At 38.9% G+C, this 27896-nt stretch overlaps 1 protein-coding gene and 1 long non-coding RNA gene across 3 annotated transcripts in view; one reads left to right on the top strand and one right to left on the bottom strand.

Annotated features, from left to right (window-relative positions):
• ascc3 (activating signal cointegrator 1 complex subunit 3) overlaps positions 1-5003 on the bottom strand; it is a 266202-nt gene extending 261199 nt beyond the window's left edge. For both annotated transcript variants that reach the window (XM_055209422.2, XM_055209423.2), the window contains exons 1-2: positions 4855-5003; positions 4109-4224 (exon numbers count right to left, since the gene is read on the bottom strand). In XM_055209422.2, the coding sequence (XP_055065397.2) occupies positions 4109-4198 (90 nt within the window). In that variant the 5' untranslated portion in view covers positions 4199-4224; positions 4855-5003. The remainder of the gene's footprint in view (positions 1-4108; positions 4225-4854) is intronic.
• A 10298-nt stretch (positions 5004-15301) lies between these two features.
• On the top strand, positions 15302-17619 carry LOC141367196 (uncharacterized). The gene is made up of 3 exons (XR_012371420.1): positions 15302-15826; positions 16152-16228; positions 17552-17619. It is a non-coding gene; the product is annotated as an uncharacterized lncRNA (long non-coding RNA).
• The last annotated feature ends 10277 nt before the right edge of the window (positions 17620-27896 follow it).

Here is a 27896-nt window from a genome sequence, read left to right as displayed (position 1 = left end):
TTTTTATTGCTACCAGTAGGTTCAGTAGATTCTCAGAAAACAAACAAGACCCAGCATTCATGATATGCACGCTCTTAAGGCTGTGCAATTGGGCAATTAGTTGAAAGGGGTGTGTTCAAAAAAATAGCAGTGTCTACCTTTGACTGTACAAACTTAAAACTATTTTGTACATAAAAAAATTTTTCTGGGATTTAGCAATCCTGTGAATCACTAAACTAATATTTAGTTGTATGACCACAGTTTTTTAAAACTGCTTGACATCTGTGTGGCATGGAGTTAACCAACTTGTGGCACCTCTCAGCTGTTATTCCACTCCATGATTCTTTAACAACATTCCACAATTCATTCACATTTCTTGGTTTTGCTTCAGAAACAGCATTTTTGATATCACCCCACAAGTTCTCAATTGGATTAAGGTCTGGAGATTGGGCTGGCCACTCCATAACATTAATTTTGTTGGTTTGGAACCAAGACTTTGCCCGTTTACTAGTGTCTTTTGGGTCATTGTCTTGTTGAAACAATCATTTCAAGGGCATGTCCTCTTCAGCATAGGGCAACATGACCTCTTCAAGTATTTTAACATATGCAAACTGATCCATGATCCCTGGTATGCGATAAATAGGCCCAACACCATAGTAGGAGAAACATGCCCATATCATGACGCTTGCACCTCCATGCTTCACTGTCTTCACTGTGTACTGTGGCTTGAATTCAGAGTTTGGGGGTCGTCTCACAAACTCCCTGTGGCCCTTGGACCCAAAAAGAACAATTTTACTCTCATCAGTCCACAAAATGTTCCTCCATTTCTCTTTAGGCCAGTTGATGTGTTCTTTGGCAAATTGTAACCTCTTCTGCACATGCCTTTTTTTAACAGAGGGACTTTGCGGGGGATTCTTGAAAATAGATTAGCTTCACACAGACGTCTTCTAACTGTCACAGTACTTACAGGTAAATCCACACTGTCTTTGATCATCCTGGAGGTGATCATTGGCTGAGCCTTTGCCATTCTGGTTATTCTTCTATCCATTTTGATGGTTGTCTTCCGTTTTCTTCCACGTCTCTCTGGTTTTGCTCTCCATTTTAAGGCATTGGAGATCATTTTAGCTGAACAGCCTATCATTTTTGGCACCTCTTTATAGGTTTTCCCCTCTCCAATCAACTTTTTAATCAAAGTACGCTGTTCTTCTGAACAATGTCTTGAACGACCCATTTTCCTCAGCTTTCAAATGCATGTTCAACAAGTGTTGGCTTCATCCTTAAATAGGGGCCACCTGATTCACACCTGTTTCTTCACAAAATTGATGACCTCAGTGATTGAATGCCACACTGCTATTTTTTTGAACACACCCCTTTCAACTATTTCAACTAATTGCCCAATTGCACAGCCCCAAGAGCGCGCACACCACGAATGCCGGGTCTCATTTGTTTTCTGAGAATCTTCTGAACCTACTGGTAACTTGTTTGCCACGTAGCAATAAAAAAATATACTAAAAACCTTGATTATTCTAGTTGTACTGCTATTATTTTGAACAATACTGTACATGCATAATTATTTATTATCATTCTTATATCATTGACTGTTTATCTTCAGAGAGCTTAAGTTTTTTGTTTTTATCTTCTTTCTATGCTTTTATATGTTTTTTGTGAGAATTATGAACATTTCTATGGTATTAAAGATTTAAACCTTATTAAAACATAAAAAACTCTAGCGTGATACATATCGTTATCATGATATAAAATCAATCCTATCGTGATAGAAGATTTTGGTCATATCGCCCACCCCTACCTCAGACCATAGATATATACTGTATGTAAATAGATGCTACATTCGGCAGTTTCAAACACATAAGTCTGGTTTCACACAATGCATACTTTAACTGTTAACGCGCTGATGTTAACAGGTTAAAGCATTAACACTACAAGTGTGAGTATAACAGAAGCAGAGATGACACAGCAGTGCTGTGATATTTCATCTTTGAGTATATGCGCTGGCGTTGGGCGATATGCCCCATTTTAAGATTGTCCTATCGTCGGCCTGTGAGATCGGCGATACACGACACAATCGGGGGGCAGGGCAGTAGTTTACTCATTTATTTATTTGTTCATTTTTTACTTATTATGACAAGTCACTTGATTGGTGGACAAAAATGAACAAGAGCAACTATGTTTGTGACATAGGAAACCGAAGTGATTTCAAACCGTGGGAATGAGACGGTCTTGAAAACTCCAGTTTAACTGTGAAAATACTCAGCAATGGTGTTGAATGATGAATTTGCACATAGTTTGTTTTGAAGCATATTAAAAACACCACATAGACATATAAACAACAATAAAGACTAGATTTTTACCACAGGGGGGCTTTCACAACAGCAGCTTTGACACAGCAAATGTTATTTTAACATGAACAGCAAAGACAAGTTAAACAGCAAACACTTATTTTAACAACCACATCGTAGAACCAGCAAATGTTTTTGTCACATTGTCTGCATTTAGTTTTAGGAATTCAACTCTTAAACAGTGTTCATGAGTCAGAATGTATGAAATAGCTTTAGATCCCCCTCCCTTAAAAACTGTTATAAAACAGCATGGCAAAGGTCTTCATTCCTGATCCATTGCTTTTAAGAAGCTACATACAAAATAACCCAATGTGGTAGAACATAACATATTATATTTAGTTAGGCACTTCACTAGCTACGTTTACAAGCACCCAAATAATCAGTTTGTAATTGGATAGATTGATGGCTCGATCGAATTCAAAAGCTTTCATGTAAACACCTTAATTAATATGACTGGATGCAAATTTTAATCATATTAAAAGGGGTGGTGTTGTGTAGTCCGATCTGTGATCCAATCATCAAGAGAAAATCATGCATGTAAATGCGGGAATCATAGTATTTTCTCAATCGGATACAAAAATACCTTGTGCACACGCGTAGAACAATTGTGATTAAGTTCAGGTCTTATATTTACCTCTTATTTACGTATCACATGATTCTTGTCACAGAAACATGAAAAAGCAAAGCAATGGCAACACGCATTATTAAGGTCATGGGTCAAGCGCTGTACATTCTGCAGAATTCATGTCTTTAATAACATATAACATAAAGCAATAAAATAGTGTTGTGCCTTTTAAAAAAAGTGTGTTTTCTTTGCATATATCTAAAAACTTTTTAAAAACTTTCTGCAAATCAACTTTGACTTTGTATATTTATCCAGAGATAAAGAGTGAACTTGACGAGAGATGCTGTCAGCTGCGTTGCCAAGTCCTCTGCTTTTTTAGAGTTCAGATTTGGGCAACTTTTAAACTGTTTCAACAAGTTGATTTTTTTCATTAAAAATTAATGGGTTTCGTTCAATAGTTATTGGCATTTGGGCTGTGAATGGACTAGTTTTGAATGTCCATTGAGATGGTTTTGATACGGCAACCCCGGCTGTGTGGTTGCGCAGAAGTTTGGTTGGGATAATATAAAATGTAAATGCGGGGTAATCAAAAGTGGGAAATAATCCGTTTTTTTAATTTTTGCAATATCTATCATCGTTCGCCAGACGTTCTACAACATCTGCTTTAGTTTGTGTTTATTAACCCTTTAGTTTCACTTCATCACACAGCTATTCCCGTTAGAGGTAAAAACATTTAAATTCAATAATAATCTAGTATGTGTTCATATTTTGTCATAGTTTCTTCAATTAAGTTTTATTTGAGTGTTTTAAATAAAAATATTTTAATTTTCATCATGACGCATATGCCCCGTCCCATTGATTGCCACCCCCTTGACCCCACCCACCCGCACGCACAACCCTACCACCTTAACTAACAACTTTTCTGCGGGAAACCCTGAAATGTAAACGAATATTTTAATCAAAGTGCAATATTTATGGTACATGTAAACAGGACTGTCATAACCTGTAATCGGATAAAATTCTGTCAAATTGACAAAATATTATGCATGTAAACACAGTCATTAGGCATTGACGGTACTAAAGGATCTTAGGATCTGAGTTTCTTAATAGTAACCTGCGTGTGCAGAACAGAGTCCCCGGCCCGTCATAAGCAAAACTGAAGTCAATTGGTGTACAGGTTTGAAACAACAAGTGCATTTAGTCTTACCTTTAAATCATAGACATCATGTGTGAAGTCCTCCTGTTTGCTGACATTAGAGAATGAGCGCAGGGCTCCAGTGAGACGAGGAGGAGACATGACCACCGGCCAGTCGACAATAAGATCTATTCATGCAGGAAAGACAATACATGTCAAGACTGAGAGTTGTTTTGTTTGTCAATTTGGTCTAATTAAGACATGCGTCACTTTTCAGAGACAACCAAACTCATCTCAGGCTTTGATCATTCAGATTCAATGGTCTGATGTGAACATACAACATTATGTGGAGAGCAAGGCTGCTAATTCACTACTACTGCTAACATTACGTAGACTATTAGTTTATAATAACTCGCTTATTTTATCGTGTCATCTTTTAATAGAAAATATATTTAAAATTTATACAGGTTTAATATTTTGACAGACAAAATGTATACATCAAAGTATCTTTCTGGGAGCACTGTATAAATGTACATATGAATAACAGCTCATTGTGTTGTGTATTATGTTGGTCATTTCAGTAACTAAATTCACGTGGCATATAAGATCTATGCTTGTTGATCTAGTGATAACAACATGTCCTTCTAGTCTTGTCACACACAGGTTTTAGGATAAGTTAACTGAATAAAGTGTTGTTTTCCAGTCTATAATGGCTCATAACAAAACTAACTTCTCTAATAAGACTCATAGCAGTGTATTTAAATGCCTTAGCTTACAAAAATCAATGTTAATTCAAATAAATATAAACAATGACTGACCACTGATAGGCTTTATGTGTCACGTATGTACAGAGAAGCCGGACTCTCTCTCTCAGCTGGTTCCGTCAAAAGCTCGGCGGTCGGAAGACACGCGGCTGCGTTTCAGACGCAGTGCATTATGGGCGTTGTAGTTTGGTTGTGTTGCTACGCTCTTCAAATCAACGACGGATGAAACGCTCTGGACTACAACATCCGGCAGAAAGAGAAAGGCGGAATAGATGAGATAGGCAAAACTAATCGATCCGTGATAAACAGATAAGTTGAGTTCTCCGGTGTTGGAAATTAGCATTTTCTCACAACTTGAGTCCACATGAAACTGGTATTTGAAACAAATCGTTTTATTTTGCACCATAAAAAGTCTATAACATTTTTTCTACACGATGGATAACTATGGAACTGTTCTCAATTGAATTTTGTAAAAAACATAAATTTGTAGGCTATGTCTTTGTCTATTAGTGATCATAAATGTAAACGAATATATTAAAATTCATTTCATTACGAAGCTTCAGTCAAATCAAATTACACGTCACTATATTTTCAAAGAGTTCAACTCAAAAGTAATTTAATAAAATAATTTATCATACTTTTCCAAATTTTTCTAAAGTGAAATAAATTCATTTTAAAATATTAAATGACATACAGTAGGCTATGTACCCATCTAAAGAATTCCTTAAATTACACTTTGACTTTGGAGAAAACACTTGTCAATTTTGGGAAACTGATATTAAAATAACTGAGTATATTTTTATTGCAATCATACAAACTGTTTTGGTCTCATTTTTAAAATGTCATGAATAATTACATGTTAATCCCCCTGAACATAGACAAATTAAGTTTGGTGTACTTACACATTTTTAACAATTGCTCTGACAAATTTTTCAATACTTTTAACAATTTTCCAAAACTCTTAACACAGTATCTGTTTGTGTGAGCTATACTTAACAAATTTCTTGTTGCTTTAACACAAAATGCATACAATTAACACAAAATTAATATACACATTTTTACACACAAGCTCAAATAAGAGCACACAATAGATTTTTAATGTTAAATTTACAAATGTTTTCACACAGCATGTCAAAACAAATAACATCATGTGCTAAACCTAACTATAGGCTTAAGTAAAAGTAAACAGCTTATGATGAATTGAAACCATATACTGTAAAAAATATGGACTTGGCGTCGGTGACGTCACCCATAGGTTTCTGAAGATCCTTTTGAAACCAATAGTAGGCGGTGCTTGCCGTCGCCATCTTGGCCGCATGTCACGCGCATCACTTGCGGACATCCGAAAATGGGTAAAGAGCATAGACTGTAAAAAAAAGATGGACGTAGTGTCTGTGACGAAACCCATAGGTTTCTGAAGATCGTTTTTGAAACTTAAAGTAGGTGGTGCCTGCCGTCGCCATCTTGGCTGCGCGTCACGGATATCTGACAATGGGCATCAAGTGGGTGAAGCTGAGGTGACTGGTTGCTGAAACCACGCCCACCTCACTCGATTCTAGTGACAGCAGTGGCTGTTCAACCGACACTCAAGTGGCCACGCCCTTAATTATGAGTTCCAATAAATTCAGGCCCCTCACAGTCAGTCATGAAGGGCAAAATTAGCTATATAGACCAATAACACTTTTTGTACCAGGCTGTAAACATGTTATTTTCTACTGTAATGTTGGCCAATTTAACATTGAGGTCTATGGGAATTGACTCCCTTTTGAAGGCAGCCTCCAGCAGCCAGGCGATGAATTGCAGTTTAAATCACTTCCGTATTGGCTTCATCAGAGAGACCGGAAGGTTGCCCCTTGGTTAAGCTAAGGTGGACATGGGTTAAGCTAAGGTGACTGGTTGCTGAAACCACACCCAGCCAACTCGACTCTAGTGACAGTGGCTGTTCAACCATCAAGTGGCCACGCCCTTAATTATCCAGAACTTTAAGGCTTAAAATATTTAAACAGATGAGTTACAAACACCCCCCCCAGATGTCATGAAGGGCAAAATTAGCTACATAGACCAAAACAAATTTTGTACCAGGCTGTAAACATATTTTTGATCATATTTAAAGATTCGACTGAACATGAAGAAAAAGGAATATACGGAAAGTTGACTACAAACTGGTGGAACCATCAACATTGATGGGAGAGGTCTAAAGAGAGAGGAGCAGTTCAAGTGCCTCGGCTCACTCATATGGCGTGATGCCCATAGTCTCCTAGATGCCCATGCCCAAATGGAGACTTATATACCAATAAGCGCATCACTGGAAAATGCTAGGAAGAAGAATGGTGCTGCACCGATGGGGCTGCTTCAATAATGGGCAAAAATAAGGGCTTCAGTACATGGAAAGCCTCCACACTATTTTGTGTTTCACTGTATGCCCTTGCCACCTCTCTGATGACCTGAATGAAACTTTCAAGACGGCTGTCACAATATTTAACTTTATTAAAGCCTTCCAGTGAACAAACAAGTCTTTGCGGAGCTGTGTAAAGATGAAGCGCACATCTCCATATCGAAGTGCGCTGGCTATCAAGGGGTCAGGTATTGGTTCGTTTTATTGAACAGAAAGAAAAAATGTAAAAGTTCCTGAGCCTCAATTTCAGCCTTGATAACGACACAAACAAGCGCATGCAGAGCGCGGACGCAAATAGTAATGCAACTAAATCATTAAACCATTTGTGCATAAAGTGGAATTCTAAAGGAAAAACAGGAACTGCAATACATCCCTTACTTTAAAACAGACAGTGGGAAATTTACCTGGAGCAGACATTTTACACATCTGCTAGGGGCAGTTGTAGCCTAGAGGTTAGAGGGTCATGCTTGTAACCTGAGAGTTGCTGGTTCGAGTCTCACGGTATGGTGCCACCATACCCCAAATGCTCTCCGGGTACTGGGATAGCTGACCACTTCTCTGGGTGTGTTCACTACTTACTGGGATGGGTTAAATGCAGAGGTCACATTTCACTGCAGGAGGAGATGAAATCCCAATTTTCTGATGTTGATAAACACGTTGTCAAATGCGCATGGGTGATGGATCATTTCACCACAACTGAGTAGGAGGTGGAGAGTTTAGAAGCGGAGGATGACCTTTTGGATATAAAGTCAAATTCTTCTCTGAAGAGATTCTTTACAGAACACGGATACAAACAGTTTTGGCTCATGAAAGGACCCGACTTTGCACCTAAGCTTGCGCACTATGCCTCAACCTCATAGTGTCATTTGTCACTAAGTCACGCAATAAGCTAGACGTTCACAATGACTTTCGTCTGGCTGTCACGAAAATCATACCTGATATCCAATCTCTGGAACAAGATATAGGGAAATAAAATAGGGATCCCTTGGATAAAAGGTTGGGAACCACTGCTTTAAGATGACCATGTATAGGAGCAGTGTTCCAGATGTTTCTCCCTCTTGCCAGACACTAAAATGTTAACATGTTGTCTGAATTTCGGGAGTTCATTGTTCAGTATTGCTCTGTTAAAGTTGCCCACAAATGACAAGGAGTGAGTCTGTGGTTCTTTTCCATGCTAGGAATGTGGCTGCTAAGCAGATCAAGTGCTCACTCATGTAGGCTTGTGGTCGTGGAATGTAAAAATCAATCAGAATGAATGAAAACTTCAGTAGTAAATTAAACGGTTTGCAGTTTATAAAAAGTGCTTCTAGAAAGGGCTTCCAGTGTTTTTAAACCAGATAAATCTGGGCACCAATAGTTGTTTACATAAAAGCAGACAGCACCACTTTTAGGCTTTCTCATTAGCTCTGATTTGTGATCTGCATTATAAATTTGAAAGATAGATAGATGAATCATGCTGTCATAGGCAAGCTGGATAACCAAGTTGTGGGATATTGCAAGAAGTCCTTGTTGGTTTTGATGAGGTGTTGTAGTTTGTACATTTTATTGTTGTGGAGTCTACACGAGGTGCGGAGTTGGGAGCGGGGCATCAGAACCCTGATAACAGAGCTGCACATTGCCTGACCCGATTACCACTTTTCCGACATAAACATAAATGTCTGCATTGTAATAATGCGATTGGAAATCAAATTCTTTGGAGCGAGATTCCCAATTTCCAAGAGTTCATGTGTATTTGAGAGGGTTTGTGACACATAATGATAAACATTAAGAAACAAAGAAAGCACATAGGAGCACTCCATAGAGGTCACCAGCTCGGGAACTGTAAAATATGGGTTAAGTATATCTTGGTTGAAAATTTAACATGGTTTTAATACAGCTGAAATATAAACAAAATCATGGTTACTGGTGTACAAGAAAGAAAGACTGAAACAAAATCCAAGCGTAGTTAATGCATAAATATATTAATTACAAATTAATACAGATAGTTTCTTGTTTATGGATAACATATTGTCACACAGCAGCTTTTAGGCATTATTCAGTTTTTTGTTATAAGCCAGAAATGACAAGGAGGAGGCCTCTCGCAATACAAAGTCAACGAAGACGGTTGGATTGTACCCCAACCTGATGGTCCCGAAAAGACACGTGACCTATTGAAAGTCCCGCCCTCTCTTCTACGCAGCGTCTGAAGTTTGCATATTATATATTATTTCTCTCTCCAAGAACCACTCGCGTGCATCTTTTATGCTGCTGAATGATCTCCGTTTTAACGCAGTAAGTGACAAGCTAACTTACCTGATATCTGCTTCAGTCCAGTTGGCTGACATTTCTCGTCGTGAATGTTGTAAATCCCTCATTTTAAAGAGTTGAACCAACTTCATGTTGCGATGACACGCGCGTCCTCACGGCTCGTGCGTCATTGTTTATACGTCTCATTTATCATTTCCTGATAACTGCTTTAATCCGGTTTGCGACATTTTTCGTGGTGAATGTTTATATGCATGTTATCTCTCGTTTTAAGGAGCTGAACCATAACTTTTGTTGTGATGACACGCGTGTCCTCACTACGACACGCCCATTACGGCATTCTTTTGGCTTTTTGTTCACACAGAGGGTTATCCGTGTATCTGACTAGGTCCTCTTTCCGGCAACTATCCCAGAAGATATATGGGACGAGTTTGTGTTCACACAGACGCTTGTCTGGCAATTTTAAGGGTATTTTCTGGGACCAAAGGTCTGTGTGAATGGGGTTTTACTTTCAGATGTGCTTGAACTCTGTTGATACTGAGCATGTGCAGCAAACATACTAGGATACAACAGTTCCCGAGTCACCAATACATTACATTCCATGTGTTTACCAGGCACGATACAACAATTCATGTTGGAGTCAGGAACAGGTTGCTATAGTCATGCCATCAAGGGAGAGTGACTGTGCCATAGATGTATTGAAAAATAAATAAATAAAATAATAAAAACATAAGAAATATATTTTGTTCAAGATTGTAAATGTGTGGGCTAATGATACCATGTTGTAATCTAATTCTGATTCTAATCCTTTGCACATCTGAGAAACAAATGGCAATACAATCTAAAGAAATAAAACTGGTTAGAATAATAGCCAAAATAATTAAACACTGTTTGTTAACCCTGTACATCCTGAAGGGACTGTAGTGGTAAATGCTGCCCAAAGGACTATCAAAAGCAGTTTCTGTTATATTATCACAAAATACAGCTCATAATTTTCCATGAATGCACTGCTCAAATGCCCAAGGCAAGGCTGTTGAAAGAGGTTCATATCTCAGAAGAGACCCTTTGAATGGTGTCATTGTGGATATAGCAGTGTGTAACACTAACCTGATTTAAACAGCAGAGAGCTGCACCCTGACTTAACCGTGGGCAAAGTCATTTAGCACAGTGTTAACTGAATCCCCATACAGACCTGTAGTAGTACAGGCCAATAGTTATTTAGAACTGTGAAAAGAAAAGATACAGTCAAAGGTTATCTATCAAAAGGACTGTTGGTATAGATGAGCTATGCAGTACATCCAAAGCTGTATTGGGGACTCCACTCACGTATGTTCCCATTTGTGTCCGTCTTCTCAGTCTAAATGCAGTCGAATTATCTATTAATATATAATGTTTACAGTCACAGTTTTTTATTATTACAAACAGTTTTCTGTTAAAATACAATAGTTATAACAGTATGAATTTTTAACTAAACAATGTGGGATTTTTTTCAAAAATGAAAATCCTTTCTGTGATTTTATTGTATAATTTTATGAAAACGGTAAGTAAAGTGCTTTACAGAAACCATGAAATCAACATTTGCATGCAGATTTAACAAAGGAAAATCTGACTTTCAACCTCTGGAGTCAAATATTATGTGAGCCGTTTTATTTTATGTTAATTCTGAATAACATTTGATATAAGAAGACATTTGATCTAAAGTTCATGGGAGATCACAGTCCAGCAGTTCAAAAAGTGCAAATAAAACTTCATTTAAAGGGTTCATATGATGCGATTTTTATTTTTTTAGTTACTTTTGAGTGTTTAAGCTGTTCGTGCATATAGTAGATTTGTAAAGTTGCAAAGATTCTGAAACCCAAAGAGATATTCTTTCTAAAAGTGAAGCCTCATCCATGCCTTCCTAAAACAAGCTCATTCAAACACACGCGTATCTATGTCACTGTGTGGGTAGATTTGCATAACACCAGTCAAATTTATATTCAAAAAAAGACATGACATAGAGGAGAAACAATAATGCACACTGTTGCCCAGTCCCAGATAGCACACTCCGGACTTCTGGACATCCTCAGAGTTCCCACTTTGATGACATCATATAGTGCAGACTTTAGGGACCCTTGACGCAAGTCCACGCGGGTGCCCCGGAGTCATATTTTGGGACAGACTCGAGGGTCACACCAGAAATAGGAAGAGAAGTTGCTCATCAGTGTGAACTTCTCCCATTCGTCGTCTGATTGCTCTTTTGCAAGGACTTCTGGGTTGGTGCAGTGCGGGCTTCGCCAATGACCGCATTAAGGGTGTAAAGGGGGCGCTGATGAGCACACTTCGGAGGGTAAAAATGACAGATGGGACACCCTACGGACTCGTAGACTAAGCGAGCAGGTGCAATTTAAGGCCACGAGACCAAAAGTCCACATAAAGTGCACCATTTGCAACAGGGCCTATGTGGAAAAAAATGTGTTTTTGAAACTTAAGTACTATTCGGACTGGATTAGTTTTACATAGGGAGGTGGGGTAAAGCAATTTTTATCAGAGCTTCTCAGTGATTTTAGTCCGAATGCTCCATGTTAATAATCATTACGCACAATGTCAGTAAAGATTACGGTAACTTTTACCTTCTGTAAAAAGGTCAGGAGAAATTACCTCAGGTAATACTAATCCAGTGCGAATAGACCAGCTGTAAATATCCACGTAAATTGCGTCATTTCCTGTAAATTTACGGGTTTCTTTTAAATAAAGCATTTACTTGCGTTCTAGACTGAAAAACAAGTCAGTGGCAAGTCCTGTGGTAAAATTACATTTCGCCATCTACCCCTGTAAAACTAATCCCGTCCGAATAGGGCTTTAAACTGAGTAAACACATGGGCATGGGAGCAGCAGCATCCCCTGGTGTGGAGCCCAAGAAAAATTGTCCACACGCACCCTGCTGTCGTGTTTTTGCTATAGGCATACATTACATGTGTTTAAATGTTTGAGTCTAAGGCTAAGGACCGTTTGTAATCGATAGTAATTAACATTCTTCTCTCCAACCGAATGTAAAAAAATGTGCATGTGAAGAAGCCTTTACTGTAGCATTACTGCTTAACACTAAACCTGTAACATGTCCGACATTAAGAATAGGGATGTGCTCGTGAGGCTTATAACAACATCAGTGCTACTGCACATTTTACAAGAAAATAACACTTCTTTTGCCACGACAAGCACCACTCACATTTTTTTTAGTGATCTAGTTGTTCGTGCTCCTCGAGAAGGGAGGGAGAGATTTCAGTGAACAAAAACATAGCTTTTTTGCTGATAACTTTCTATTCTTTTGTCTAAAATCATGATGTTTTCCTACTGTAAGTTCTCTAAACTGCTCATCCAAACTCGTTGGGCTTGACTAGTTTTGCTCCTTGCAGCTATTTTTTCTCTTGTTTTTTGTATAGTTTTTCTTTTTTCTTTCTTTTTTAGTTTCCTCTGGTAAACATGGTAATTATCATTACCAATATAAAAACACTCACATTTTAGATACTGCACATATTAAAAAGTCCTCTGAACACTCTGACCTTTTATCTGTAAAGACGTGAATGTTGGTCTAAAAATAAATAAGTCACAGCAGGTCACAATTCTGGCACACCATTTTCTAAGGGTCATTATGGCACCTACACTGCCAGTAGTATTGTTTGGACATTTGAACAGTTCAGCAGACAACAAATGTGAGTCTGTCCAGCACACTGAGATCTGCTGACTTTGTTTTCATCATTTCAGCTCTAAATGATTGTCTTCTCCTCCTCTACCTATTCATTCAAACCTGTTGTTTCATTTAGTAAAAGCTGTACCCTGATCAATATCTGTAACAATTGCCTCATCAGCCTGATGGAGATGAGCATTGTTCATTTAAAGTGTCTACTGAAAGGCATCTGCTTTTGTATTATAGAAACATCACATGTACTGTATGGCAATTTAAACAAATGAGATTCATACTGTACAACTTATTTATATATTATACAGAAAATATATAAACATTTTTGTTAAATGTTATAAGAAAATTCAACAATTATAATTTAAACATTTGTTGGGCTTTAGTAACAGATTTCAGGGGTTTTGCTGACATACATTCAGGAAGATGACAAGACCTTCATCTAAAACTATTTTAACCAGCGGTTTTACATTTCATGCATTTGCTGGATGATTTTACTCAACATGACTTACAGTCCCTTCAAGTGTACAGCTGTTCAGTATGTGTGAGAATTGAACATGTGACTGCTGCAGTGCTCTGATCATCTGAACACTTCTTTCTACTTCTGCAACATTTATGGCTTCAAAATTATTGAGAGACTACAGAAAAATCATATGTCACACAAAATCATTTAAATGAACTGAAAGGCTGTTTAATAATAATGATGATGGTGATGATGATGATGAAACTTAAAGGCCCACTGAAGTGCCTTGAAAAGTGCAGGATTATTTGATGTGGTGATGTCAGTATAACTGAAACAGAATGTCAGAATGACAAAGACCATCCCCTTTTTTAAAATAACCAATGGCGTTTCATTTATGTCACAGTCCAGCAAAGACGTAGTGTATAGCCGCAGTCACACTAGATGCTTCGTACCATTGACTTCCATTTATACGCAAGTGAATGCATCAGACTGGAAATGCAATAATATTTTGTGAATTCATATCACGTGGAGCACTGTAACCAGTACAAAAAAGTGTGTGCCAAAGATCATATTGATGAGCTGCTCCCCGCAGCAACGTCTGACAAATACTTGCATGGTCAAAGATAGTGTGACCGTGGCTTAACAAAACATAAGAGGGCAGGACAGTTTAGCATTGAAAAAGCATTTGATTGGACAGAAAATTTGACGAGAAGCTAAAGTGTAGTGATGTTTTTAATGTGCGTGCCAAACTATGGTTATATCTTCTGTATGTCAGTGTTTTGGGCCATACCAGTTTATATTTATTCTTTATATTAATATTAAAGGGAAAAAGGTTTAATTTTAATTCCATGTGGGTTTTAAATGGTTAATAGTCACAGAACCTAAGACATACACTTTCCATCATATCTAAAGCATATATATATATATATAACTATATATATAACTATATATTTTACAATCTCAAACTTCATTTTAGTAGTGAACACAAGCAGCTCATTGCCACATCAGCTCAGTTTTAAGGATATTTATCTTACAACCTGAGGTTACATTTCAAAGTTGTTTAAAACAATTTTATGTGACTGTTTTGTATGCTGCATTTTATATTTTATAATAGCCTAAATAAACGGGTACACTGAAAAAAATAAAGGCTGGATTTAATTAAAAATATACACTGTAACGAATTGCTGTAAAAATTACAGCATTATTTTACAGCAGCGGGCTGTTTTTCTAATAATACAGAAAATTGCTGTAAACTGCAATGCATTGTGGGGCCGCGTGGCGGTTTAACCCAATATACAGAGTATTGCTGTAAATTTTAAATTTTCAGAATGCATTGTGGGATCTTCAACGGTCGAGATTCGTGAAGCGCCAACAGGAGTGATTCACAGCTGAGGTAAGTTACTCATGTATTTGTTTTTAATATTTGGTAAGTGCAGTAGTATATGAAAGTATCTAACAGTTATATTAGTGGTTCATTTAGGAAACGCCCATGTTGTCGCATCCGTTCTCCGTTCGCGGGGGCGAATGATACATACGCGGGTTTTGAAAAGCACAGTCGCGGTAGTATTTCACACATACCCCGACGCTAAATATAGCTGCTACGGACGAAAACTGGCTTTCTACTTTCTAGTTACATTCCGTGACAAAAATTAGGATTTACAGGAACTCCTTCGTCGGCGGGACGCGAATGAGACGCGGGGTTTTAGCCGCGCGGTCGTATTTCACACATATACCGCCTTAACTGGGTTCCTACGTTAAGAATGACATGCTTCAGTGAGAAAGTTGAGGAACAAAGTCGTCCGCGGGACACGAATGAGACGTGCAATGGGCTTCATCTGCATCGCGGTTTTGGTAGGATTTCACACATTTCCCTGCACAATAGCAGCTATGAACCAAAAACTCTGGGATTAAATATTTCAGCGACCTTTAGAATTTACGCGGATTTCGTGTTGATCAGCACACTTGATGTTTTTGGTGTTTGTGGTATGGTTTAAATTTGCGCCCATCTGTTAACACATGCGATTGAACCCCTACAGGAGAAACGCGTTCCTAAACAGTTACATAAACACACACAATGCGCTTTAACCCGGTAACGTTAGCTTTAAATTACTTCAGGATAATTACGTTTGATTAATAATGTTTTTTCCTTATTTCATAATCCTTTTATATATACACATGTGTACAGTACAGTGCTTAATTTGTAAATATCTTTACAGTGGGGTGAGCAATTGGACAGGCAGGTGGAGAGGTAAGAGCAAATCCTAATACATTTAAAGTTATATATTCTATTTACAGAGAGTTGTTTATTTGTGTTTCAGTCTGGGGATTTCTTTAATCTGACATCCCTAGGGACTTACATTTCAATATAATTAATATATTTTTAGGTATACACTGTGTAATTTGCTTATTGTTTGTTTGTAACGCCTCTTGTTAACTTATTTGGCGTAATTTAAAAAGAGGTAATTTACCCTAACATTAAAATATGGTTTAAATGTAAAAAGATAAATAGTAAAGATAAAGTATAGATAAAGAGTACAGTTAAAAACAACTGTTGTTACATGTATTTGTTTTAGGAGACACTAGATGCATTCATCCCAGCTTCCTGTCTGACTTTGCCACTCTGTTCACAGCATATCATCTTCATTCAAAGGTACAGTAGCTATTAAATCTTCAGCACATTACATATGTCACCCTGTCTATGAAATTCATCCTATAGTCTTATAATTATGATATTTGGAGCATCACATTTTGATTTCAATCACTGATTTTACATTGATTTCAATCTTTCACACAAACTTAGTCAATATTAAAGGAATACTTAATTTTCTTTAAAAAATCCAGATAATTTACTCACCTCTATGTCATCCAAAACGTTGAGTACTTTCTTTGTTCAGTCGAGAAAAACTTATGTTTTTTGAGGAAAACATTCCAGGATTTTTCTCATTTGAATACTTTATTGGACCCCAACACTTAACAGTTTTAGTGCAGTTTAAAATTGCAGTTTCAAAGGGCTCTAAATGATCCCAAACGAGGCATAAGGGTCTTATCTAGCAAAACGATTGTCATTTTTGGAAAATAAAAAAAGGTGCACTTTTAAACCACAACTCCACGTCTTCCACCGGTCGTGTGACGCACCAGCGCAACCTTGCGTAATTGCGTAAGCACATCGAAAGGTACACAATTTGCGTAACATTTTAAACAATAAACTGACACAAAGACATTAATTAGTATCATTCCACATACAACAACTTCGGAACAGTCCTCTTTCTCCACACTTGTAAACACTGGGGCGGTAGTTTCTCATATGTCATCTGTGACTTTTTGACGTCATAACGCATTACGTGAGGTCACGCTGGCATGCCACACGGCTCTCTGCGTGTAGAAATGACAATCATTTCACTAGATAAGACCCTTATGCTTCGTTTGGGATCGTTTAGAGACATTTTAAACTGCAATTTTAAACTGCACTGAAACTGTAAAGTGTTGGGGTCCAATAAAGTCCATTAAAATGAAAAATATCCTGGAATGTTTTTTACTCAAAAACTTAATTTCTTCTTGACTGAACAAAGAAAGACATCAACGTTTTGGATGACATGGGGGTGAGTAAATTATCTCGATTTTTGGTTTTTTTAAAGAAAATAGAGTAATCCTTTAAATATATCAAGATTATATTCTCACAGAATGTTCTTTACATTATGTAGGATGATTTTATAAACTGTAAATCACATTTAGCTTTAGCTGGGTTGTCAAACGTTAATCACATTTAGTAGATATGATATATCTGAACTTGAATTATATGTAAGATCTAAATTAGGTTAGTAAATTAGTGGGGCATTTAAAACGATGTGGGAGTTGGGTCCTAAGGACTGGAGTTTAGAAACAATGCTTTAACATATTGACTCATTTTAAAAACAATTACATGCCTCAAAAACTGAAACTAATCCGAATTATATTTATTTTCTGACTTTTTAAGCGCTCTGTATCTGGAGAGAGGAACAAAGAAGTCAGGAGGAAAAGTAAACATCAGGCCAAATGGTACAGGTTGCAGTGAACCTACATGTTGCTACTCTTCTTTGCAAAGTGATGGATTTGCAGTGGAGTTTCTACAATGTAAGAAGTACATACACATACAAAGATCTCTTTTTTTCTTTTATTATTCTCTATCTGTAGCTATCATCCCTCAATCTGTATCTGACTGTATTTAATCTATCATCACTCTATGGGGCTGTTTACACTTGGTATTAAGATATGTTTTTATCGATCAAATCACAAGTAGACGAGAGAGACACATCACGTTTACACCTGGTATTTTAATTCTTCTCTTTTGTCCACTTTTGAGCGCTTCTGTCATCTATACTTTGAGGGGGTGGTCTGTGAGACTGTGGGCGAGTCTCTCTGTTAAACACGAGCGGGAGTAATGAGAAGTGTATATGGACGTGAACTAATATTATGTCGGAGTCCGCTGCTTGTGTTGTAAGTAAACATGCTGCACAGTGTTTTGTACATGAATATGTCACAGGTCGGAGCGGACCACAGGTGTCGTGAGTCACGCCCCTTTCTAGTTTCCACCTCGAGGAGGTCTCAAGAGTACCCCAATGACCAGACACACAGAGAGCGTAAGTATAATTAAAACAAAACTTTATTTAAATTACTTAAAATTATGGGGGAGGGAAAATGGGAAAGCTAAAATCCAACTAGCAGGCACAGTTCAGAGTCTCCTGGACTCTGTCGCAAGCAAATTTCCGGTGGGTCCTTCTTTTGCTTATCTCCTGGTTTTTGCGACGACAAACAGCTTATTCATGGAGTTTCTTTGTTCTGCTTCAGCGGCCCGATCCGGGGCACTCTTCTCTTCCTGGGTACAAGGAGAGACAGAGGGTGAGTATTTGGAGGCTGGTATATTGATACCAGCACTTATATGTGCCCAACTCCGAGTCGGTCCCGTAGGTGTGTCCCTACTCGCCCTACGGCCGGATGAGCAGTGCTTCTGCTGCCGGGCTCGGCTCCGCCCGTCGGTTGGAAAGGTGAGAAGTGGCTGCTGTGATCGTCCGCAGTTCCCTTGGATGGTGGCACAGGTAAGTACTGCCGAAGGGAGGTAACTCAATCTGTGATGGAAACACTGGTAAGTCAACACTTCATCGATGACTGGGGCTTTGGGTTTGATTCGGGTAATGTACGACTCAAACTGCGGCTCGTAGCTTTAAGCAGAAGGCAAGTATTTTTTTTACAGGGGAGTGGAGCTTCACGGTTACTTCGGGTAACGTACAACTCACTCCACTGACTCTTAGCGTTAGGCAGAAGGTTAGTAATTTGCATATGACTGGGGCTTTACAGTTACTTCAGGTAACATACAACTCGATCTGCTGGCTCTTAGCTTTAGGCAGAAATGTAAGTAATTTCCAGGCGACTGGGGCTTTACAGTTACTTCAGGTATCGTGCAACTCGATCTGCCGGCTCTTAGCTTTAGGCAGAAAGGTAAGTAATTTACAGGTGACTGGGGCTTTACTTTTTCTCCTTTATGACTTCTCAACAACAGGCAGGTGCTCCACCTATGTAATTCTTTCTTGGCGGTGGACTTTTGGCAAGTAGATGGCGAAACAGTAAGTAAATGGAGCTTACAGACCTTAAACAGCGAGAGCGTCTTGGCACTGGCCTATGTTGAGGCTCCAATGGACAACGGTTGAGCTGGGAACTGCTGTGCTGAGCCGAACGCTTCCCTCTCCTCTACTCCAGCAGACGGCACAGAGATCTAGACAGGGGCGAACCTTTGTAGGGGCTCCACAACAGGTAATGTTATCCACACAGCTAACTTTCCTCTTTCAGCAGCCAAGCCTCCTCTCACACCGGTCTTTCTTGGTTAGTTCACCACCGCCTCCGCAGGGACAGGAAGATCCAGGATGTCGATGCAGGGCGTCAACGTAGGGTATCCATGCAGGAAGTCGCGGATGGCATATAAATAAGATGTCACCTCACCAGCCTTGACGTCCACTTAGTTCACCACGACTCATCCAGCCTAGAGGTGGATACTGACAGCACAAACACAGCATAACACTGCAAGGTTTCAAGTGTACACACTCACGGCAAGGACAAGGACCCACCCACTGCACCACACACACTTTAAGCGAAATAGGGTCACAACCACGGCTGACTAGGACTCGTCCTGAGATTCGTTGGGTGCTGATTGCAATGGAGGGTCGAACTGTGACCACCGCGACCCCTTGCGTCTTCCTGTACTTGTGATCCCTGGCTCACCCACAACTCCTTTCCACAGTGGGGCCTCTCACCTGTATGCTAAAACTCACAACACTCTCTGGATGGTTTACTCTCCAATATGATGTAATTTACAAATGTTCAGAGGTACTCACAAACGGTGATAACACTCTTCCTTTGTCTCCTTCCAGATGTCGGATACTCTTCACACCATCGGTTATCAATCGCTGGCGGTCTCCCTCGGCGGCACTACCGGTAAGTATTCCTATTGCTGTTATAGAGTATGTTATTGTTTTGCATGTGTTGTTTCACAGATCGTCATTTAAATGTGATATACTCAGCCCAATCACCAGTGTCCTTAACTCCGTCTTCACCCAGTCAATAGTATCCGCCGCCTTCACAACGCTGACTTCACCCAGACACTAAACTCCTCTCACCAGATCGGCTAGAATAAACTGCACCGTTTGCCACTTCTGAGGCTCTTTATATACTCCTCCTCTTCTCCCCATTGTCCAATCAATAATCGCCACACTCACTTAACACACCTGTGCCTGAGGAAGCCTGATTTTCCTCCGGGAATTTCCCGGAAGTGCCGGTGTTTGTGTTTTACGGTCCGGGCGGAACCAATTTCCACCAACTTTAGCTCCGCCCCAAAAAGTCACTCTGTGACAAATATATTAGAGCTTTTTCTAGTGTAGTGTTCTCTAGTCTAGTAATGTAAATTCACATGTGATTAAATGTGTTCAAATGTCTCCGCCCATTTATGTAATCTGAGGTACTGAACACAATGTTTTACATCTTTTCTGACATCTGGCGCGAACACACGATGTACAGTGCTATTTTTAGCCTTTCATTGATAAAACTAAAGTGGCTGATCTCCGCGTAGTTTCATTTTGCAAGCATGTGAAAGTTGCGCAGTCTTATTTCGTCAATTGCGCTGAAATATCAGAGAAAGATCTAACATGTACAAAACACTGTGCAGTATGTTTACTTACAACACAAGCAGCTGACTCTGACATAATATTAGTTCACGTCCATATAAACTCATCATTACTCCCACTCGTGTTTAACAGAGAGACTCGCCCACAGTCTCACAGACCACCCCCTCAAAGTATGCAGGACAGAAGCGGTCAAAAGTGAACAAAAGATACGAATTGAAATACCAGGTCTAAATGTGATGTGTCTCTCTCGTCCACTTTTGATCCGATCGACAAAAACACCTCTTAATAAGTGTAAACAGCCCCTGACATCGCTCTGTTTCTGACTGTATCTATAATCCCTCTATCTGTATCTGACTGTATTTGTTATGCATCTGTCTTGAACTGTATAATTACGTTTTGTAATATCTAATATATTGTCCTTCTATTTTTGCTTAGCCGCCTTTCGCAACCTGTGATGGAACACAGTCTGGAGCCGAATTGTTCTCCTTGACCAGAAGTTTATTGGAATCGCTTGGGATCATTTGGACATACTGGACTGTTCCTGCAGTGGTGAAAATTAATCTGTTTTTTATGTAACAATTATACAACTTCATTTCATTTCAACAGTGAAGGTAAAGACCCATTGTTCCACACTCTTTTATAGCATTATCAAGCTATGCCATTGTTGTTGTCATCGTTGTTTAGTAACCTCTAGCTAAATATATTTAATATTGTGCCTTTAAAGTTATGCAGTTTTTTAGATATTCCTCTTTCTGTGTGAAGGGCCACACAGTGTACATGTTTCAATTACTTTAAAAATATTTAATTTCATGTCCATTAAAAAAAACATTCAAAATATATGTTTTGACATTTTCCATGCAAATGTAAAAGTTATATATTAAATTTAAATAAATATTGAACTGTTTTTAAAGCTTGTGTTATTTTTTAATTTTGTGAAATAATAGGTGAATTAAGTTATGTACAACATGTTATGCAGTTACATAAAGTGTAAAGTTTGCCTTAAATGTATTTCAGTGGCCAGTTTTAATCATTAGAATACTGTACTGCATTTACATACTAAATTATAAGTAATTTACTGTAAAAAAATACAGCATTAGTTTAAAAATACAGTTTTTTACAGTAATCAAAAATGCAGGCAAAGTCTGTAAATTAAATTACAGCATTTTTGTAAAAAATACAGTTTTTTACAGTAATCAGAAAATACAGGGAAAGTCTGTAAATTAAAATTACAGTGACACTACTGTAAAAATTACAGTAACGGGCTGGCAACCCTGCTGCCAGTATTTTACTGTAAAATTTACAGGTAATTTTTTACAGTGTAGTGCATCATTTTTGCATCCATTTTTTTTTGTAAGTTTCACATGGAATTTTAAACAACTTATGCAATTGCTTAAAATTTCAAGTAAAACTTACTTAAAAGTGGGTGGAAAAATGATGCACTATATTTTTAATATTATTTTTTTACAGTTTACATTATTTGCTCAAAATGCCTGAATAGTGAAAAGGATTATTAGGAACACCATACTAATACTGTGTTGGACCTCCTTTCGCCTTCAGAACTGCCTTAATTCTATGTGTCATTGATTCAACAAGGTGCTGATAGCATTCTTTAGAAATGTTAGCCCATATTGATAGGATAGCATCTTGCAGTTGATGGAGTTTTGTGGGATGCACATCCAGGGCACAAAGCTCCCGTTCCACCACATCCCAAAGATGCTCTATTGGGTTGAGATCTGGTGACTGTGGGGGCCATTTTAGTACAGTGAACTCATTGTCATGTTCAAGTAACCAATTTAAAATGATTCGACCCTAACCTTATCCTGCTGGAAGTAGCCATCACAGGATGGGTACATGGTGGTCATAAAGGGATGGACATGGTCAGAAACAATGCTCAGGTAGGCTGTGGCATTTAAACAGTGCCCTAATTGGCACTAAGGGGCCTAAATTGTGCCAAGAAAACATCCCCCACACCATTCTACCACCAGCCTGCACAGTAGTAACAAGGCATGATTGCCATGAAGGATTCTGACTCTACCATCTGAATGTCTCAACAGAAATCGAGACTCGTCAGACCAGGCAACATTTTCCAGTCTTCAACTATCTCATTTTGGTGAGCTTGTGCAAATTGTAGCCTCTTTTTTCTATTTGTAGTGGAGATGAGTGGTACCCGGTGGGGTCTTCTGCTGTTGTAGCCCATCCGCTTCAATGTTTTGCGTGTTGTGGCTTCACAAATGCTTTGCTGCATACCTCGGTTGTAACGAGTGGTTATTTCAGTCAAAGTTGCTCTTCTATCAGCTTGAATCAGTCGGCCCATTCTCCTTTGACCTCTAGCATCAAGGCCTCTTTGCAAAGAGGACTGACGCATACTGGATGTTTTTCCCTTTTCACACTATTCTTTGTAAACCCTAGAAATGTCTGTGCGTGAAAATCCCAGTAACTGAGCAGATTGTGAAATACTCAGACCGGCCCGTATAAAAGTATCAGTATAAAAGACACCAAGATTATATTTTCACATAATGTTCTTTTTATTATGTAGTATGATTTTATGTAGAAAATAGTAAATGACTTTAGCTGAATACCAAAAATTGGCTTACACAGACTGGGTCACATATATGTTATGCATATTCTTAATTAGTGCTTTCATTAGTGAGATTCTTCTTCCTGCAAATACAGTCTGACAGTGAAGCCACTCTATACTCCAGCCACAATAATGTTAATAATACATACAAGAGGCCTGTGGCTATCCGCTGCAGTCAACAGACTCATTTGTTTACGTCTGAATGGTGCTGAACACTTCACTAATGCACTTCAAGACTGCCTCACGCTGGTGTCGTCCTCAGACATGGATACCCATCCTAATTATTCACCGAGTGAAATAACACTCTGCAGTCAAGGTCTTATCCTGTGGAGCAGCCTCGACCGGATACATCTTAATAACTCACCCTCTGAAATCCAGACTTCAATCTATCCAGGCATCCCACAGAAACTCTCTGTGTGTTTTACTGCCGTGTCTGTGTGTGTGCTCTTACTTCTGAGTAGAATTGCTTTTATTATAGAGTGAACCCAAATATACCGTACCATAAAGTACCTCTGCAATACATATACTTAACCGTCTTATTTATTTACTTAAACCTTGCTGATGAAAAAATTATAAAGTTATGAGAGAAATCAAAATCATTGAGTAATCATATTGAATTGATCAAACTTGCTCTAGAACAGTGGTCACCAATCTTGGTCCTGGAGGGCCGGTGCCTATGCAAAGTTTAGCTCCAGCCCTAATCAAACAAACCTGAAGCAGCTCATTAAGGTGAACGTGATTTCACCAGGTAAGATGTGATCCTGGATCAACACCATTGTTGGTCCTGGATCAACATTTTCATTAACCAATCAGATTGCAGGATTAGGATTAGTGTGTATGTTAGATTTAGGTTTAGAATTGGGTTAGGGGCTTTTAAGAAATACTCCTCAAACTATTATTTCACACTAATTTGAGGGTTCAAAAATGGTTAGGGTTTGAGTTAAGGGTAGGTTTGGGTATATTTGATTAATATATTTGAATTACAACTTACTTGGTGAAATCACAGCGACCGCTAATTAAGGCACTTCAGGTGTGTCTGATTAGGGTTGGGGCTAAACTCTGCAGAGACATCGGCCCTCCAGGACCAGGATTGGTGACCACTGCTCTAGGACACGGGTATACAACCTTGTTCCTGAAGGGCACCTGTCCTGCATATTTTAGCACCAACACACCTGCCTCTAATTTTTAGGTAGCCCTGAACAACTTGATCAGCAGGTTCAGGAGTGTTTGATTAGGGCTGGAGCTGTAATCTGCAGGACATGTGCCCTTCAGGAACAAGGTTGGAGATCCATTCTCTAGAACTCTGGTTCTCAACTTTGGTCCTCGCCCCCCCCCCTCCCAGAATGTTTTAGATGTCTCCATACATAAAACACATGATTCAGTTCATCAGGGGCACGTTTAAGCTCACACCGGTGCGCAACGTTTTGCTACAGTTTCCGGGTTGAACGACATGTTTCCTGGAAATGGTGTGCAATGGTGTGCAACAGGTTTTAGATGTGTTTTCTCTTGTTTGGTGGGTGTGTCAGAAATGTCGGCCCAATCAGCGGCAAGATGTATAAAACCATGCGGTACTAAAGAGACAGCTCGCTCAATGGGTTAAAGTTGGAATGTTGTCTTTTTTTATTCTGGACGGCAAGGTCAGTGACTGTAACGTCGAGGGTATTTTACAGTATTAAACACACATTTATAAAGATTTCATCAGGCTACAGAAACATTTAAAAAAGAACACAAAGAATGGCCTCTCAGCTACCGTAGTTGCAACAATTGTGTCATCACAACAGGGTGTTCAACACATCACTGTTTCTGTTTAATAAACGTTGTGCAACGTTTTGTCGGGGGGCTGAACGCAGCCCAGCTTGTTAGTGTGTTAATTAAAGCGGAAGTCCACCCTAAAACAACATTATGCTCCAACACTATATTTCATGACATATATGTAGTTGATTAATATATATAAAAATTAAAGCGTTTTTACTGCTACAGTAACGGTGATTTGATGACCGAAGAAAAATGCACGACTTCATAATTCTGAACGTTCTTAATGGTTGCGGGTCTTGAGGCGAGATGATTGACAGTAGATGATAACGTTCTTTGATTGACAGCTGCACAGGAGCTAAAGTTAGCTTGCTTTGCTCGTGTTCATAATAACAAGAACATGATAATAACTTCCTACGTAGTATATTTACCGTAGTTACACAAAACAAGCAAAAACTAAGCCAAATGATGCTTTAGATATTTTTCCCATTTTACATTACCTGAGTCCACGGAAAAACTGGGCTGAAAAAAGTACTTGAAATCTTCCTGACGAAAGTGCTGGCTGCATATTCAAATTTTCGAGTAGTGGTGTGTCAGCGGAGGGTCGCGTTAATGTCAACAATAAAAACTCCCGGTGGCCTGAATTTGTTGTCCTTAAATCCACTTACTGCACAGGTTCTAGTCATCTTTTATCGAGGGTTTTGGTGATTTCCCCTTCAGAGACTGTGAAAGGGGAGTTACTCTTTGGTTGGGTTCCTCTGCCGGCTAGCTTCAAGTTGACTTGAGTTGATTTGAGAGCAAGTTGCGGTAAAATAAGTTATTAGGCTTGTTCAACGTCATGTGGCGTTGCAAGAATCGACAGCCGGATGACGTCAAAGTACCGCGAGAGCGATTCGCGAAATCATACGGAGGAGTTTGCTTTTAAATCGCTTTCGCGGAACCTTGATGTCATCCGGCTGTCGGTTCCTGCGGCGCCGCATGTAGTCAAACAAACCTGAAGACTGCATCGAACAGTGGTTAGTGGGTGGAGCTAATGACTCAGTTTCACGCAGTGCATTCTGGTTAATTGAGTCCATTAAAGACCGTTACGAAAATTCCGCTTCAACACACTATCTTTCGCTTCATCACACTTTATCTAAAAATTGAAATCGTGCAAATTTCTTTTTTTTCTAATGTAAAATACAAAATGGACATAAATTACCTGTGATAACAGGCTAAAATGTCTAGATTGGACTTCCCTTTTAAGGAAAGTTTCAAACATTCTGGCAGGAGCCTGATAATTGGAATAACTTACTGTAAGGTTGTGTTAGGGTTAACCCTAACCCTAACATTTGACAAAGACTTTTTAAAGATGTAAAATAAATATTTGGTGTCCCCAAAGTGCGTATGTGAAGTTCTAGCTCAAAATACCATATAGATAATTTATTATAACATTTTTTAATTGCAAATTTGTAAGTGTGAGCTGTTTTGGGTGTGTCCTTTTAAATGCAAATGAGCTGATAATGAACATTAAATGTCAGTGCCGTGGTTGGATAATGCAGATAAAGGGGGCTTCTGACATCACAAGGGGAGACAAATTTCAATGACCTATTTTTCATATGCTTGCGAAGAATGGTTTACCAAAGCTAAGCACTAGGAACCCAATTATAGCACTTAAACATGAAAAAAGTTCGATTTTCATGATATGTCCCCTTTAAAAAATGTAAATAAAAAATTCTGTGGCATTGACTTTAGACCAGATTTTAGTTGGTCAATAATTTTCAGTTGCCTCAAAATAGCAACACGTCAACAATGCGCCTGAACACACATCGTTTTCAGACCAGCATGCCCATAGGCGAAGAGATGGCCACAAGTGCATTTGCTGTTTAAACAACATGGTGCTGGATATGAATATGGTAAATGGGTTGGGCTGAAACAAGCAAGAAACACTTGTGTCGCGCCTGCATGGCATTGAGCCCGGTGTAAGACAGGGCCCAGTAAGTTACAGTTGGTATTCTGGGTGGTTGGCAGGATATTGCTAGGTAATTTCTATCATATACCAAGTGTGCATTGTGGATATAAATGCTGGGTAGTCAAGGAGTCAGAAGTAAAGAGAGCCAACCCTTGCCTTTAATTCTCTGTTATATTCTCTATTCTCTAGATATGGCTTGGACTTCTCTTTCTGTGTAACTCTATGGATGATTTTTTGTTTCTTTGATCAAGCACTTAAAAAAGTAATAGCACATCTATTCACAATAAGAAAGAATCAATTCAGATGGTTGTAGCACAGATGGTGTACGATGAGTTGGGCCCAGAAGTGTAATACTTTGGATAAGGTTTGTTTTTTTCCAAATCCCTACGGTATTCCCAACAGTAACAGTGACACTTGCAAAATGATTGTTAAAAAGTTAAAAACGTTGTTGAAAATGCATTATCGTAGGTCATTCTAGATAAACCATCATGAAGTAAATCATCAGGCTCCTCTAGCAGTGCTCTCAGCAACAGTTCTTCAGCTTAGTTAATGCAATGAAAGCAAAGGCCGCATTCAGATTCACATTCACTCTGCACTAATGAAAATGTAGTGTTCAGCATGAGGGCACTTCATACTGCTGCCTTTCAACTGTTTGCACTTGCCAATGATCAGCCCAACAGAGACACAAATGAAGAGATTGATTTAAGCTCTCCAAGTGGCCAAACCCCACTGCACCTCCAAACTCCATCCATCAGCAGCGCACAATAGCTTTCTCAAGCGCATCGCAGGTAAGAATCACTCCATCGGCTCCGGGCCGGGAAACAGGATACCGAGACTAACTACAAATGAGAGTGTGCTTTCTCTACATCTCAAACCAAGAAGGCTGTTG

Source organism: Misgurnus anguillicaudatus, chromosome 10, assembly GCF_027580225.2.
Source record: "Misgurnus anguillicaudatus chromosome 10, ASM2758022v2, whole genome shotgun sequence".
NCBI lineage: Eukaryota > Metazoa > Chordata > Actinopteri > Cypriniformes > Cobitidae > Misgurnus > Misgurnus anguillicaudatus.
The sequence above is the reverse complement of the archived record's forward strand: the minus strand, read 5'-3'. Positions and strand labels throughout refer to the sequence as shown.